The 16,094-nt window shown below is 36.5% G+C and overlaps 1 protein-coding gene across 3 annotated transcripts in view; it reads right to left on the minus strand.

Moving 5' to 3' along the window:
* Positions 1-16,094, minus strand: part of shank2b (SH3 and multiple ankyrin repeat domains 2b) — a 1,055,424-nt gene that overhangs the window by 105,226 nt on the left and 934,104 nt on the right. For 2 of the 3 annotated variants that reach the window (XM_039749058.1, XM_039749076.1), the window contains exons 23-25: positions 9,928-9,987; positions 9,577-9,707; positions 6,590-6,701 (exon numbers count right to left, since the gene is read on the minus strand). In XM_039749058.1, the coding sequence (XP_039604992.1) occupies positions 6,590-6,701; positions 9,577-9,707; positions 9,928-9,987 (303 nt within the window). The remainder of the gene's footprint in view (positions 1-6,589; positions 6,702-9,576; positions 9,708-9,927; positions 9,988-16,094) is intronic. The other variant, XM_039749068.1, reaches the window with a different exon arrangement.

Consider the following 16,094-nt stretch of genomic DNA (forward strand, 5'->3'; position numbering starts at 1 on the left):
GCTTGCACTGTTTTGTGTTTTTTGTATTTCACACCCTCAAACACCTTTTTCATAAGAGCATCCCTTTATCTATGATGGAGCATTCGATCAGAAGAAAATATGACGGTAGTTTAAAATTAAACATTGTTGAAGTAGCGAAAGAAATTGGTAACTGCACTGCTGTAACAAAATTCAATGCGTCTGAGAAACTGATTAGAGATTGGAGGAAGCAAGATCGTATAAAGAAAAAATAAAAAAATAAAAAATTTTAATGGGCTTATAAGTCGGGGTCTGATTTTATGACCAATTTTTCGTGTTTCAAGATCTGACTTATCCGTGAGTATATACAGTTGCTGGAACCATCCCTTGCACTGCTGCACAAGTGTAGTACAGTTTTTTGGGACACTGAGATTGCTGTAAATCCGTTCGATTCCTTCAAAAAACATTTTAAGATAATTAAAATCAAACCAACATATACAGTATCAGAGCAGTATTTTTTCTTTTTCCAGTGCCATACCTCTGCTCATCTTTATATGTTAAAAGATGCTTCTGATATGGATAAGGGGTTCTCACAAATGGGTTGAGCTTACGCATTTGTGTTGTATTTACCACTGTATTAGCAGACTGGTACCACCCATTTTTTTCCTTTGCCACACAAGTCTTTTGCTTAAAAACCAGCTGTCAGTCACTCTTAACTCCAGGTCAAGCGTGAGGTTTCTTTCCACTGGGCCTCTTTGGAATTCAGTTATTGGACCTTATCTGATAAGGATAATAAATCACAAACAAAGTGACAACCAAAGATAACTTTGTGATGCACCTTCTAAACACAATGAACCATAACTCAAAGACTGGCAACCCTGATGGACAAAACTTTGCACCAATCGTCAACCAAAAAGCTGAGCTTATGTTCACCCAAACATCTACACCTTTTTTTATAAACCAGTTGCCTAAGGTGTGGCTGTAACAAAGGCTAGAGCAATCCAGTTCACTCCGAAGGGAAACCTGGTGCTGGACTGGAAGAGTGGAAGACTTGTCTGTATTGTAGCTAGACAATGGTGTAACAAGTCCAAGCCTTGCTAAGGTATAACAAGTTGCATGTGTAGGAGAGATTGTGGGTAAAAGCCAAACATTCATCTTGCTAATAAAGGCGGCTGATCACAGCCTACCCAACAAATGTAAACTTTATGTTAGCAAAAGATGACCACAGTGTGTGCAGAGTGCTGCAGTACCATCTGCAACCAGAAAGTGCGATCAAGGCAAAGAAGGAGTAGAGCTCCTGAACAACTAAAGAAAAGTGTGATGGAACAAAGAAGAAGTTAACAATACCAGAAGTTAACAAGAAACAAACCATAGGTACATCTACTTTGATTCTGAAAGCTATTAATTGTACTTTAGTATTTGGGATACAGCCACCTAATGTTTTATTGTATTTGTATAACTGTAACTAGAAAGAAACACCCATTCTGAAGAATAAGTTTATAGCTATTATAAATGTTTTTTTAAAACTAGTAGGAAAGTTCACAGCAGCAGCTCACACACATACACCGAACAAACTGTGTGTTTTGGGGAGTAAACCAGTGTAGACTAGCTGTGAGCAAATGAATGGCACTATCATAGCACAGATAGTGATACAGATCCAAATTGACTACATGAATTGAAAGATCAGAATTCATAAGTCTTGTGCCTTTTCCTACAGGCGATAAAAAGTTCAACTTAGCCCATGTAGATTTATGTTTTATAGTATTTGTTACTGTCCTTTGTTTCGATATCTCAATACATATATATCTATACTGTATATATTTGCAAATGCCCATCTTCTAGTATCCTTATATTTTGAATAAATTGTATCATTTGGTTCATTGCAGCAAGCATGTTTGGGTTGTTTGTTGAAAAATAGTCTATCACCACATGCAAACTACAAATAGAGAAAGTGAAAATTATTTAATGTAGACTTTCACATAAATTTGATAGATCTTTTCATATTTCTGTTGTCCAAGATGAACTGAACCTGTATAACTGCACTGTACTGAAAAAAGCAAATGCACTTGTGTCTTGTATATGCTGCATTGTAATGTCTACAGTATATGCCACATAAATCTGCACTTGATTTTTTCACACTGGCATGATTGTGTGTGAATCAGTTTCTAAATGTACCAGGACAAACTCCTGTAGCTGACACAAACTGGCAAATAAAACTGAGTGTGATGTATTGTAAAGATAGCACATAAGCCACAGTTTTAGGCTAAGGTAAGTTAATTGAATGGTTTAGCTGCAGATAATTAATTCATTCAGGATAAGCCTCAAACTATAAACACATCAAAAACTGATTTTTTAAGGAATTAACATATTAAACAAAACAACCATCTGTCTTTTTCATCAATTCCACCATAATTTGTAATATTAGCAAAAGAGAAAAAAAATGTGACAGGAATGTAAAACATATATATAAAATTTGGGACATTAACAGGTTAACAAAGCCACAACTCCATTTTTTATTCATTCATTAATGCTAAAGATACTGTATTTTCTATGTTAATCATTCATTCCTCATATTAAAAAGTATACACTAATCTGCCTAAAGAAATTCTAAATACAAACCAAAAAATATGCGAGAGTTCAAGAAGCAGCATCACATTACTCAAAAATATTCCAGGACATTAAATCAGGCATTCACTTGATAAATCACATTGACAATATGGATTTCATATCAACTCTATCACAATTCATAAGATTACAAGAAATGTCGAAAGTCGAGACTACTTTGAAAAATAAAAACAAAGTCAGATCCATGTTTTGCCCTAAAGCTACTTACTTTGTTGCTGTAGATTTTATTCACTTTGAATGCTGCATTTTCAATATTAAAACCTCACACTTAAAGAAGATGTACTTCAATACCTTATGGAAGTTGAAATATCAGTAAAAATAAACAAAATGAAGCGGCAAGAGATGGAAAACATTTTGTTCAGCAATTTTAAAGGTAAATAATTTAGAGGAAAATAAACTTTTTTGTAGGATACTAGTTGACAGTCACCAGTTAAAGTAGTATACATATTTCATGCACCATACAATTATTCATTTTAAATACATCATAACAATAATTCAGTTTTTGTTTATTCTCTCCATCTGTATCTCACTGTATGACAATATGCTAATAAAGTTTAAAATACAATATAAATGGATTAAGTCATTTCTTTGGGAGCAGAACAGTGTTAGATGACAGTATATTCCATTGACCCTACATTTGTATTAGACAAGGATATAAATAAATAGATTGAAAAGAAAATCTGGCCAAAAAATACATTTAGGAAAGAGGCTGAAGTGATGTTCCTCTGCACGGCTGCTAGAATCACTACTCTCAACATAATGTGGACCTTGACAACCCAATAGGATCTGAAGTAGAGACATAAGTGCTCCGGATAAAGAGTAACCATCTCAGGTGGTCTTAGTGACCAATGAGAATGAGATACTGTATTATGTTCTACTGTACTGTGTCTTGGGCATAGACCACTCGGACACACCCCACAAGCTAACCTATAATCCAAGGACTGTGAAGGGAATACATTTTTAGAATGCCTAGGAATAACTGCAAATCTCCAGGGAGGAACTAGCAATTATTGTTGGTGTGACATCTGCTTCATCCAACTGAAGCTGTCATCACAGCAACAAAGAGTGGGACAAACAACTATAGAAAATAATGACATTTTAAAAATGAAAAAAAAATGAATAAAAACACATATTTAATTGTAAACATTAAAATACACAGAAAGTTGGAAAAATTGTTTTCATTTGTAAAGTGTAGGCAGAAGGTCTGCATGTCATTGTTATATCATTGTTTTCCTGATGATCCAATCACATCTCAAGAAGGTTCAAAAGAGAATTCTTGTATCTCAGAAAAACCTTAAAATACTGAATACCCGTCCTGTTATCTAGCAATCCAACCGGCTCTCTTCCACCTTGTGATACTCTTAATAATCTGATGCAGTATTTGATTTTCCGTAACCTAGCTCTTTTAAAAAGCTGGTAGTGGTGGATGTGACAGCAATTTGCCCACATTTGACTTCAGTTGAAGAAACGAAAATGCTTATTGGTTAATTATTTGGAAGCATAATACAAGCATATGCTTCTTGATGCATTTTTATTGTGCAGTTAGCAGCACAATGTAAGCAGGGGCAAATAGCGTTTTCCACATAATCTGTGGATATCTTCAGCAATTTGTAGCATTAAACTTTGCTGTCGTATTTCTGTTACAGACTTTCATGGGCTGTTCAGATTCTGAATGATAGTTTGACCATTTCCAGCTATCCTTGGACAAATGTACTTAATTGAGTATTACAAATGCTTATAGCTAAATAAATAATGTGTGTGTGTGTTTCTTCTCATGGAGAGACTTAAAAAAGCGTGTTTTAGTTTGTCATTATGTGTTACTGACTGCAGATTGATAGTCAAAAACAGTAAACTTATCTTTTCAAAATTAAATCTACAATCCAATAACATATACAGAACGTTAAAAGGGGTCTGAATACATTTTGAAACCACTGGATATTTGGAACTGCTTAGGTTTACTCTGTGCTTAAACAAATCAATATAGATAGATAGATAGATAGATAGATAGATAGATAGATAGATAGATAGATAGATAGATAGATAGATAGATAGATCTTTATTGTCATTGTCACTTTTACAAAGGGACAATGAAATTGAAGGTGCAGTCGACTCAGTGTGAGGCATAAGAGTTAAAAAGACAAGAAGAGAGAAAATAACAACAAACTGAATAGTAATAAAAGTACTTTACAAAATATACAAATTGCACTTGTTATACACATAAAATTGCACTGGTTGATTTAAGGTCTATATTGCACATTGGGAGAATGAAAGGGAGCAGTTTTATTTGAGTTCAGGGCCATGATTGCTTTTGGATAATAGTTGTTTTTAAGGCAGTTTGTTCTGGCTTTCATTGCTCTGAATCTCTTGCCCGATGGCAAAAGCTGGAAGAGGCAATGACCGGGATGTGAAGAATCCTGTGAAATGTCTAGTGGGGAGGGTACAACCAATTGTTCTCTCCGCTGTCCTGATGACCCTGTGGAGTGCTTTCCTTTCTGAGGAAGTGCAGCTGGCGTACCACACACACAGTCCGTACGTGAGCACACTCTCGATGGAACAGTGATAAAAGGCAAGGAGCAGATTTTTGGAGAGATGGTTCTTTCTGAAGATTCTCAGAAAATACAATCCCTGCTGTGCCTTCTTCAGCAGCTCCTTGGTGTTGGCGCTCCAGGTCAAATCTACAATACAATATCTTTATGGGTATGCATTATGCACCAAGTAATTTTTAACATAATTGTATTTGACCTGTGGACTTTGCAGTGTTCTAAGCCTGCACTCAGTGTAGAGCATTATACAAAAAAACAGAACCACAGATCCAGGCCCCTCTATTTAGGCACCTTTTCTTCCAGAAGTGTATCTCCATGTCTTTCACAGTTGTGAATCCATTCCGTGTATGAATAGGTACAGACTTAACTTGTTTTATTTGGCAATACATCTCTTTCATGGTGTCCCACTTGATCCTTTTCTGTATCTTGGTCATATTGTCCATCAGTGACTCAATGTCTGTACCTGCTGTCAGACTGTGGGCTATCAATTACATCTATTTCTGGATGCTGGATCACACTGACATGGGTAGCCATCTATTCTTTCTCATCAGCTGCTGCTCTGCTCTGTCTTTTCCTTGCTGTTAAGACTTGCTGGTTAATGTATATGGTAACTGGAGAGAACTGTCATTTTCTTGCCTCTTAGTCTTCAGTTGAGAAGGTTTTTTTTTTTGCAAAGAATATTTGCTAGCAAGCATTTTCAATTAAATTCAAGTCACGTTCAGTTATTGTTTTGCACAATGTGTTTTTTAGAGTGTATTAGCAAAAATTGTATATTTTGAAAATATGATATTGAAGAACCGATTATAAATACTTGATTTAACTTTTACTGCTGTATAGATAGGATAAGAAAGATAAATATTCATGCATGGAGTAGTAGGTTATGATGCTTGAAAATTGCAATGTAAAAAGAAATAAAACATCATGAATGGCTAAGAAAATTACTTGAGGAATTATTCCCAAAGCAACATATATTACAGTTTTTTATAAAGCATGATTTACTGCGAAAGACATTTAGAATAATTTATGTATGATGAATCAGAACTTGGCTAAAAATAATGGCAGTGCAAGCTATTTTCTGGTAAAACGAAGTATACAATAATGTGAGAATGGTCTGGATTTCTGTTGAACTGTATGATACCTCATGATAGAACATGGCTTCATAACTCACAATAATATTAATCACTATGCTGTAACTATTAACACTTACAGTTACTCCCTTTAAAAACACTGATGAATAAGAAGTAACTGTGCATTTCATTTATTCATAAGTATGCATAAGAAGTGCCAGTACATTTTATTTATTCATAAGTATTGATGCTGCGGCTTTTATTGACTTAGCAGATTTATTACTTCGACAATGTTGCCTGGCAATGAAGCTCAATTCAACTCAATTAATCATTTCCCTGACAATTATTAAAATAAACATGATGATTCTGAGAAATGTCAATAAAACAAGAACATACCTATAGATTTCTGGCGTCGCATTGTGCCTCGTGGTACTCCCAGGTAAGGACTTCTTGGACTGCCCGGCACGGTCGGAGGCATTACAGCTATACCCTGTCGATCATAGAGTGACTGCAAAGCACAGAGAAGATGAGCAAATGTTTATGTAAAAGCTGAGTGAAATTATTTGCTTTTGGTGAACCGATCATGTATGTATTTTACAATTAGAGAAAAGGGATTTTGCATTAATAGATCAAAGTTACACAATGAACCAGGAGCAGGAGATACTATAACTATTAAGCCCAATGGCTTATCAACAATGCCACACTACCGGCCTCAGAAAAACAGCAGCAAATGAGTAATTAACAGTTTAATTGCAGGTGAATACAGTAGTTACAAATATAATAGTAAATAATATTTTTTTCCATATTCTCAAAATCCCTGTTACTGATACAGTACAACTGTAAAAAAGTGTAGTAGTTTAAAATTTAATAGGATTGTATCTTTAAATCATTAAGGAACAAAAGAGGAAAATGAGTAAGTGGTATGGCTAACAGGATATGTAGGGCTGGGAACAATACTACAGATATATGTGGGAGAGCAAAAGCACGTCACAGTGTATGGATTTAAGCACTACACACCTTGTTGTTTGAAGAAGCATACCAGAAGAAAACTGAAACATAGGTTTTTAGCATAAAGTGTGTCACGCATGCGTGCCAGAGGGTCACCTTCCAGGCTCACCTAAGGTATGTAGTACCACCCCGGGACAAGAGGGGGTTGTGTAACTAACAGTCTTGTCTCCTTTTTCCCTCACAGCCTTGAGAAACCTCCTCTTGAAGGCAACAAGGCCAGGGAAGTCCACTCCGCTAGGTGTAAAAGGGCGATGGTCTCTGAAGGTGGCATCTCATTTCGGGCCTAACAACAACAGTGAACACTTGAGAGAAAGATGAAAAGAAAAAGTGCAACCCTGGGAGAGCACTGATTCAAGGAATGGTCCTGAGCTAAGAACGCCTACAAGTACCATATTTTTTGCTACAGTGTTCCTTTTTTTCGTTGTTTGAATTAAATTGGTTTTTGGCCCAGTTGGCATTCCAAGCACTTGCCTTTTGCCCTGCCTCATCATTTGTCCCGCTACAAAAGAAATGCAGCCAACACAGGGTACCATGTTTCAGAAACTATATTAACAACTGCTAATACAGAATAGTCATAGACATAATACATGCAGTTGTTTTAAACCAAACACAATTATTAATCTGGTGTGCATGTATAATAAAGGTGTTTATTTGCAATACCCTTTTCCATCGAATGGCAACACTTCTGATTTTTAGAGGAAGTATTCCTAACCACATGCAAGAGTTCATCCGCACTTTGATTTTGCTATACAGAGTAAGGCTTCTTTTTGAAACTAATGGATTAATGTAAAGTGCTTAAAAATATAGACTTGATCCATTAACCCACTGAATGCTGGACCATTTATTACAAGGATGCTGCAGTACAGATCTACACAATGATGATAAATAACGAACTCTATCAAAACATATAAAAAAAAGTGTAAATAAATGTATTAGAAAACATCTGTTTTATTATCAGCAAAAACTGTCAAAAATGTAAATAAACTGTTAATTACTTTATTCTCACCAGCAAAATGTAAAAGTCTACATTTGAATGACAGTCCTAGAAGCATGGCACCATGCAGAGTGCAGGCTTAGAAGCACATGTGCTCCAAATATAACACTCTTCTTTGTGTTGTTCACAATTGTTACACCACACATTTTGTAGCTGATGACTGTCTGCACTGAGTGGGTGGTAGAAAGTCCATCGAGGGCTGTCCTGACAGTCACGACAAGTAGGATGGGTTGTGACAAAGAAATGACTTTGGGGCAGGGCTCCACGTCAGTACCAGAGCCTACAGGTTCCATATCAGCAAATAGATTGTCACTATCTCAATCACTGTCATTATCATCAAGATATTAATTCATCTTGCAAAAAATCTAGTTGTTTCAAATGATCAGCAGTTTTTACCAGTTTCAGGGTGAAGTAACTTAGGACTGCCTATTTATAACACGATTTTCTGCAAGTGTTGCCACCAAAAAAATTTCTATGGCTATACACTAGATGGCAGCACTGTAGTAGGTAACTGAGGTGCAGCAGCAAAGATGCATCAATAGTGGCAGTATATTTAGATACGAGTTTTCTGATACATCACGTCTTGACAGACTCAATGAAATACGAGTTAACTCATAGCTCGTGTTAATCGTTCCTTTGTTAATAGTAACTGAATTTTCAAAAAATTATAATTATTTTTTGGTCTGTTAAGTCCGTTTGCACAGGAGATTTGTAACCTACAGTATGTATAATATTGGGTGTACTGTTTCATTGATTTCTTTGCCAAACATTGTCAGTTTATCAATTTTATACTCTTTTTTTCAGTGAAAAGTTTGCTGGGAATCAGAAATTATACCAGCAGAAATAATCAAGGCAGGAGCCAACTGTAGGCAAGATGTCTTTACATCACAGGACTCACCCATGCATACAACCAAACACTGATCCAATTAAGAGTCACAATTTAATAATTAACATGAATACAGGAAGAAAACAGAGTAACCAAAAAAAACAAATTCTACACTGACACAGGAACACAGTGATGGGGCAGAGAATCATAACAAGATGACAAAGACTTTGAGAACAAGATGCTAACTACACCATCAAGGTGACAACATACCAAACTTTGTATCACAGAAAAAATTACAATCTCTTTAAAAAACAGAGAAAAACATCTTTGTGTTTAATTGTACTTATCTGAGTATTAAGTTATAAAAAAACATTACCAGAGCTACAAGCCAGAAAAAGACACTCAACTGCTCAGTCACAAGCAATTTCGTCTTTGGCTGCAAATCACTACAGCAAACATATGGGTAAGGTGCTGACCTTGCCAGAATGGCTTGGCTACACATGCAAATCCATGCACAAGGCATTTTTCATGCACATGTTTAGACAATGCACTTACATTCATGTCTGTAGCAGCAGGAAAACACCTACTGGACGGACGTTGCTTGATTGTTGCAACTCTCATATCTACTGATACATTATCGGCTGTGCTTCGAGGCTTGGATACTGGCATGATTTCATCCACTTTATCTGTAAATAGAAACATAAGGTGTCCATCTAAGTGAATACTGACATTATACTGTAACTTACACCTAATGATCCATCAAGCCAAGGAGAAATAACTGTCCTCCAAAATGCAGATTAAAAAAATAAAACGGCATTCAGTAAGCCGTGCAAGCTACTTTTTATTTACTGTTTGCAGTTATGCAACATGCTTTCTTGGTTAAGTCTCCATGCATATCGTGTTTACTTAGTGTGACTTGAAAAATAATCCTCTTCTTCAGACCCTCAATATTTGAAGGCTGATCATCTATATAGAAATGAAGAAAACAAATTAAATGTAATAACCATCCTAATACGCATCAATAAGAATAAAAAAGAGAATTAGCCAGCTGTTTTCTGCTATGACTTAAAATGTAATTGCATCTTACAGAGAGGTAGTCCACACTGCACTCATTCAGTGGCTGGGAAGTGCACCACTGGATCTGAATGACAAACAACACTAGCTGCTGCATTTATGACAGATAATAGTATGAAGTTTTACACTAAGAAAGTTCCCAGATACAATGTACATATGAAAAAGTTTGGGAACCCCATCTAATTCTTTGGATTTTTGTTTATCAGTGGCTGAGCAACTTCCTTTTAATATATGACATGCCTTATGGAAACAGTAGTATTTCAGCAGTGACATTAAATTTATTGGATTAACAGAAAATATGCAATATGCATCACAACAAAATTAGACAGGTGCATAAATTTGGGCACCGCAAAAGAGGTATTACATCAATACTTAGTTGAGCCTCCTTTTGCAAATATAACAGCCTCTAGACGCCTCCTATAGCCTTTGATGAGTGCCTGGATTCTGGATGGAGGTATTTTTGACCATTCTTCAATACAAAATCTCTCCAGTTCAGTTAAATTTGATGGCTGCTGAGCATGGACAGCCTGCTTCAAATCATCCCATAGATTTTCGATGATATTCAAGTCAGGGGACTGTGATGGCCATTCCAGAACATTGTACTTCTCCCTCTCCCAGAATGCCTTTGTAGATTTCTAACTGTGTTTTGGGTCATTGTCTTGTTGGAATATCCAACCCCTGCATAACTTCAACTTTGTGACTGATGCCTGAACATTATCCTGAAGAATCTGTTGATACTGGGTTGAATTCATCCGACCCTTGACTTTAACAAGGGCCCCAGTCCCTGAACTAGCCACACAGCCCCACAGCATGATGGAACCTCCACCAAATTTGACAGTAGGTAGCAGGTGTTTTTCTTGGAATGCGGTGTTCTACTTCCACCATGCAAAGCACTTTTTCTTATGACCAAATAACTCAATTTTTGTCTCATCAGTCCAAAGCACTTTGTTCCAAAATGAATCTGGCTTTTCTAAATGAGCATTTGCATACAACAACAACAAGCGACTCTGTTTGTGGCGTGAGTGCAGAAAAGGCTTCTTTCTCATCACCCTGCCATACAGATGTTCTTTGTGCAAATTGCGCTGAATTGTAGAACGATATACAGATATATTTTATACTCTTTTACAGGTCTTTGGAAGTGATCTGTGGGTTGTCTGTAACCATTCTCACAATCCTGCGCATATGCCGCTCCTGTATTTTTCTTCGCCTGCCAGACCTGGGTTTAACAGCAACTGTGCCTGTGGCCTTCCGTTTCCTGATTATATTCCTTACTGTTTAAACCTCTGAGACAGCTTTTTGTAGCCTTCCCCTAAACTATGATACTGCTTTGTTTTCAGATCTTTGGAGAGTTGCTTTGAGGATCTCATGCTGCCACTCTTCAGAGGAGAGTCAAAGGGAAGCACAACTTGCAATTGACCACCTTAAATACCTTTTCTCATGATTGGAGACACCTGTCTATGAGGTTCAGGGCTTAATGAGCTAATCCAACTAGTTTGGTGTTGCAAGTAATCAGTATTGAGCAGTTACATGCATTCAAATCAGCACAATTACAAGGGGATCCAAATTTTTCCAAAGCCAGTTTTTAACATTTGATTTAATTTCATACAACTAAATACTGCTTCACTAAAAATCTTTGTCCGGAAAACACCCCAGTACTCAAATATTCCTAGGAAATGAAAGTCATACCACTATCATATGATACCATATCTTTTTTTTGAAAGTAAATTATTATGCAGGCTGAGAGGGGTTCCCAAACGTTTTCATATGACTGTATATACAGTACAGTATCATATGACACCTCAAACATCACACTGCAATGAATAATTATTAAAAATTATTTTTTTTAGTTTTGAAATATGTGAATTTTACCTTATTACTGGAGTTTTAGCTATACCTTATAAGGTGCCGTCCACTGTGACAACACTAGTATGAAATCATATTGGCAACACAAAAGTATTGGATCTAGTCTGGTAAAAAAAGAACTTTACATTTAAGCATGTAAGAAAATTGCTGTTAAGTAAAATCTTTTATTAAATTTATCTTTCAGTAATAACATTAGAATGATTTTATATAAGAGCTCTGAAGAGCAAGTAGCAAGGAAAAATGATTGCAGTGCAAATTCTCAAATTATGGCAACTGCAGGTATTGCATATTTAGAATCTCATTCAGCCAAGAAGAGGTGAATGAACACAGTAGGGTTCAGTGCCTTAGTCTGAACTCATGGAATGTTTCAAATTATTCTTTTGTTTCCTGAATGCTCACAAAACACACCTGCTGGTCAAAAAACAGTAATCAAATGTTGCATGCCTTAAAATCTGATATCCTTTTAGTGAACAGGGGACAAATATGGATGGATAGCTTTTTTATTTCCTGTTACTTTAATACAGTATATGCATTCATTTGGATATATAATGAGTTATTTAAGGCATGCAAAAAAATCAGCTTTTACTAGAACTATGAGGTTAGAAACAGTGGAATGGGAACAGACGGAGTGGGATTTAGAGGGAGCTGCAGTCTGTCCTTGAAGATGTGCTGTATTCTTGGGGGACAGCCTGCGATTCCTGCCCTTTAGCTGTGGCACTGAGGCTTGACTTTCTTTTTTTTTTATTACACCTCTCTCAGGAATTTTAAAGAGTAGCCCAAATTCCTTGCACATGCTGTCAAATCAATTGGCACTACGCTTCTAATTTTTGCATCATATCATATTTTTGCCTTTCTTTAGTTGAGATATTTAGATACTTTCAAATGTGGCATATTTTATTTTGTTGGTATAGACCTACACAGCTTTGGCATATTTCATTTCCCATTTTAATGATTACATTCAGGTTCTTAGGGAGTTAAGCCTTATTCCATTAAAAAATTATATTTGATTTTCATTTCAGGTGAAATGTTTTTGCAACCATATGAACTGAACTGAATAGCATTTCCATGGCAACCTTATAGTTCCTACTGACTCAGTTCCTACACAAGGAGGCCAAGATGCAACAATATTTTTTGCAGCAATCTGGTTTGTACTATGCAAAGATATCCAGAATACATAGCCATACCCAATAGTTTCTGAAGTCTAAACAAAAAAAAAATTATATAAATTCCAATGAATTTGAAATTTGACATTGAGAGTATGGCAATTAATCATCAATAGCTGTCAATAAGATGTGTAGCTGTAGAGTGCAGTAAAGTCTGAGAATTTTCCTATGCAAAACATTTTTGAAAGAAAAAAAAGGAAAAACAGGGCTTGGTAAATTTTCTAGCCATTGAAGCACCATCAATAAAATCTACAAATATTAATTACCACCTCTGAAGAAGATTTAAATATACAATTAGGTCCATAAATATTTGGACAGAGACAACTTTTTTCTAATTTTGGTTGTTCTGTACATTACCATAATGAATTTTAAATGAAACAACTCAGATGCAGTTGAAGTGCAGACTTTCAGCTTTAATTCAGGGGGGTGAACAAAAGATTACATAAAAATGTGAGGCAACTAAAGCATTTTTTGAACACAATCCCTTCATTTCAGGGGCTCAAAAGTAATTGGACAAATTAAATAACTGGAAATAAAATGTTCATTTCTAATACTTGGTTAAAACCCCTTTGCTGGCAATGACAGCCTGAAGTCTTGAACTCATGAACATCACCAGATGCTGGGTTTCCTCCTTTTTAATGCTCTGCCAGGCCTTCACTGCAGCGGCTTTCAGTTGCTGTTTGTTTGTGGGCCTTTCTGTCTGAAGTTTAGTCTTCAACAAGTGAAATGCAGGCTCAATTGGGTTAAGATCAGGTGACTGACTTGGCCATTCAAGAATTTTCCACTTCTTTGCTTTAATAAACTCCTGGGTTGCTTTGGCTGTATCTTTTGGGTCATTGTCCATCTGTATCATGAAACGCCGCCCAATCAATTTGACTGCATTTAGCTGGATTTGAGCAGACAGTATGTCTCTGAACACCTTCAGCTGCTTCTGTCCTGTGTCACATCATAAATAAACACTAGTGTCCCAGTGCCACTGGCAACCATGCATTCCCAAGCCATCACACTGCCTCCACTGTGTTTTACAGATGATGTGGTATGCTTTGGATAATGAGCTGTTCCACGCCTTCTCCATACTTTTTTCTTGCCATCATTCTGGTAGAGGTTGATCTTGGTTTCATCTGTCCAAAGAATGTTTTTCCAGAACTGTGCAGGCTTTTTCAGATGTTCTTTAGCAAAGTCCAATCTAGCCTTTCTATTCTTGAGGCTTATGAATGGCTTGCACCTTGCAGTGCACCCTCTGTATTTACTTTCATGCAGTCTTCTCTTTATGGTAGACGTGGATATCGATACGCCGACCCCCTGGAGAGTGTTGTTCACTTGGTTGGCTGTTGTGAAGGGGTTTCTCTTCACCATGGAAATGATTCTGCGATCATCCACCACTGTTGTCTTCCGTGGACGTCCAGGTCTTTTTGTGTTGCTGAGTTCACCAGTGCTTGCTTTCTTTCTCAGGATGTACCAAACTGTAGATTTTGCCACTCGTAATATTGTAGCAATTTCTCGGATGGGTTTTTTCTGTTTTTGCAGCTTAAGGATGGCTTCTTTCACCTGCATGGAGAGCTCCTTTGACCGCATGTTGTCTGTTCACAGCAAAATCTTCCACATGCAAGCACCACACCTCAAATCAACTCCAGGCCTTTTGTCTGCTTAATTAATAATGACATAACAACGGACTTGAACACACCTGCCTATGAAATAGCCTTTGAGTCAATTGTCCAATTACTTTTGAGCCCCTGAAATGAAGGGATTGTGTTAAAAAATTGCTTTAGTTGCCTCACATTTTTATGCAATTGTTTTGTTCAACCCACTGAATTAAAGCTGAAAGTCTGCACTTCAACTGCATCGGAGTTGTTTCATTTAAAATTCATTATGGTAATGTACAGAACAACCAAAATTAGAAAAAAGTTGTCTCTGACCAAATATTTATGGACCTAACTGTACGTGTAAATTTTGTAGGGGTCTTACTGATTTTCATCTGTCCAATCTAAAGTTAACATCTCCTGTTTATTTCAGTTTACTTACACAAATGTTTAGTGTCTACTGAACACTGATATGCATGAAAACATCAACCCAGAAATATAGATTTCCACATTCAATAATAAATGCAATTCTAAACGTATGCTCTTTTCCTGAATATATAAACATCTTAGTAAAGTATATATTCCATTTTCACAAAGAAGGCCCAATGTTTATTCCTGCTTTTGCATACATCATTGGGTCAGCAGTGTCTGTGAAAACTCTGAAAGCAAGCCTCTTTGCTGACAGTGCGCCATTATGTGCCATCTCATGTGTTCTCTTTTCCTCACGAGGTGTCTTTTGTATTCAAAGTGTGTGAGAACATTGCAGTGCAACTTCAGGGGAGTTTTTTTTTTCCACTGACTGAAACAACTGGAGAAGCGACAGGCTGCACAGGTTTATAAGCAGGTTGTCATGCTGCTTACTTTCTACCTAAATATCCCCTGAAATATTTAAGAATGGCTGTAACTTTTGTAAAGTATTCATAAAGGAAAGATACGAATTTTCACTTTATTATTTTATATCCCCAGCTGAATGAAGTGTGCCTTGTGCCTTCTTTTCAAGAAAACTGTCTTTTTTCCATATTTAGGCATTTGCTGAAATGAAGGAACACAGTGTGACGGGCATGTCATCCACTGACAGTGATATCAAAGGATCTGGTGGTGTAGATGATTGTTAAGGCTTGGGACTTCAAACCCTGAGGGTGTGGGTTCAGATCTCACTACTGATATGGTGTGACCCTGCGCAAGTCACGTGACCTGCCTGGGCTCAAATTGGAAAACCAGAAAGAACTGTAACTATAAATCACCTGGGATAAAGGCTTCAGCCAAATAAGTAAATGAAAATAAATTAGACTTCAAGTGTGCTGTGTGACATGAAGGGTGCATATTGAGCATTTGTAAGAATAAGAAAGGTTAGACTACTTTTTTATATGAAACACAGTTACTGAATAAAAAT

Source organism: Polypterus senegalus, chromosome 1, assembly GCF_016835505.1.
Source record: "Polypterus senegalus isolate Bchr_013 chromosome 1, ASM1683550v1, whole genome shotgun sequence".
In the NCBI taxonomy this organism is placed as follows: domain Eukaryota; kingdom Metazoa; phylum Chordata; class Cladistia; order Polypteriformes; family Polypteridae; genus Polypterus; species Polypterus senegalus.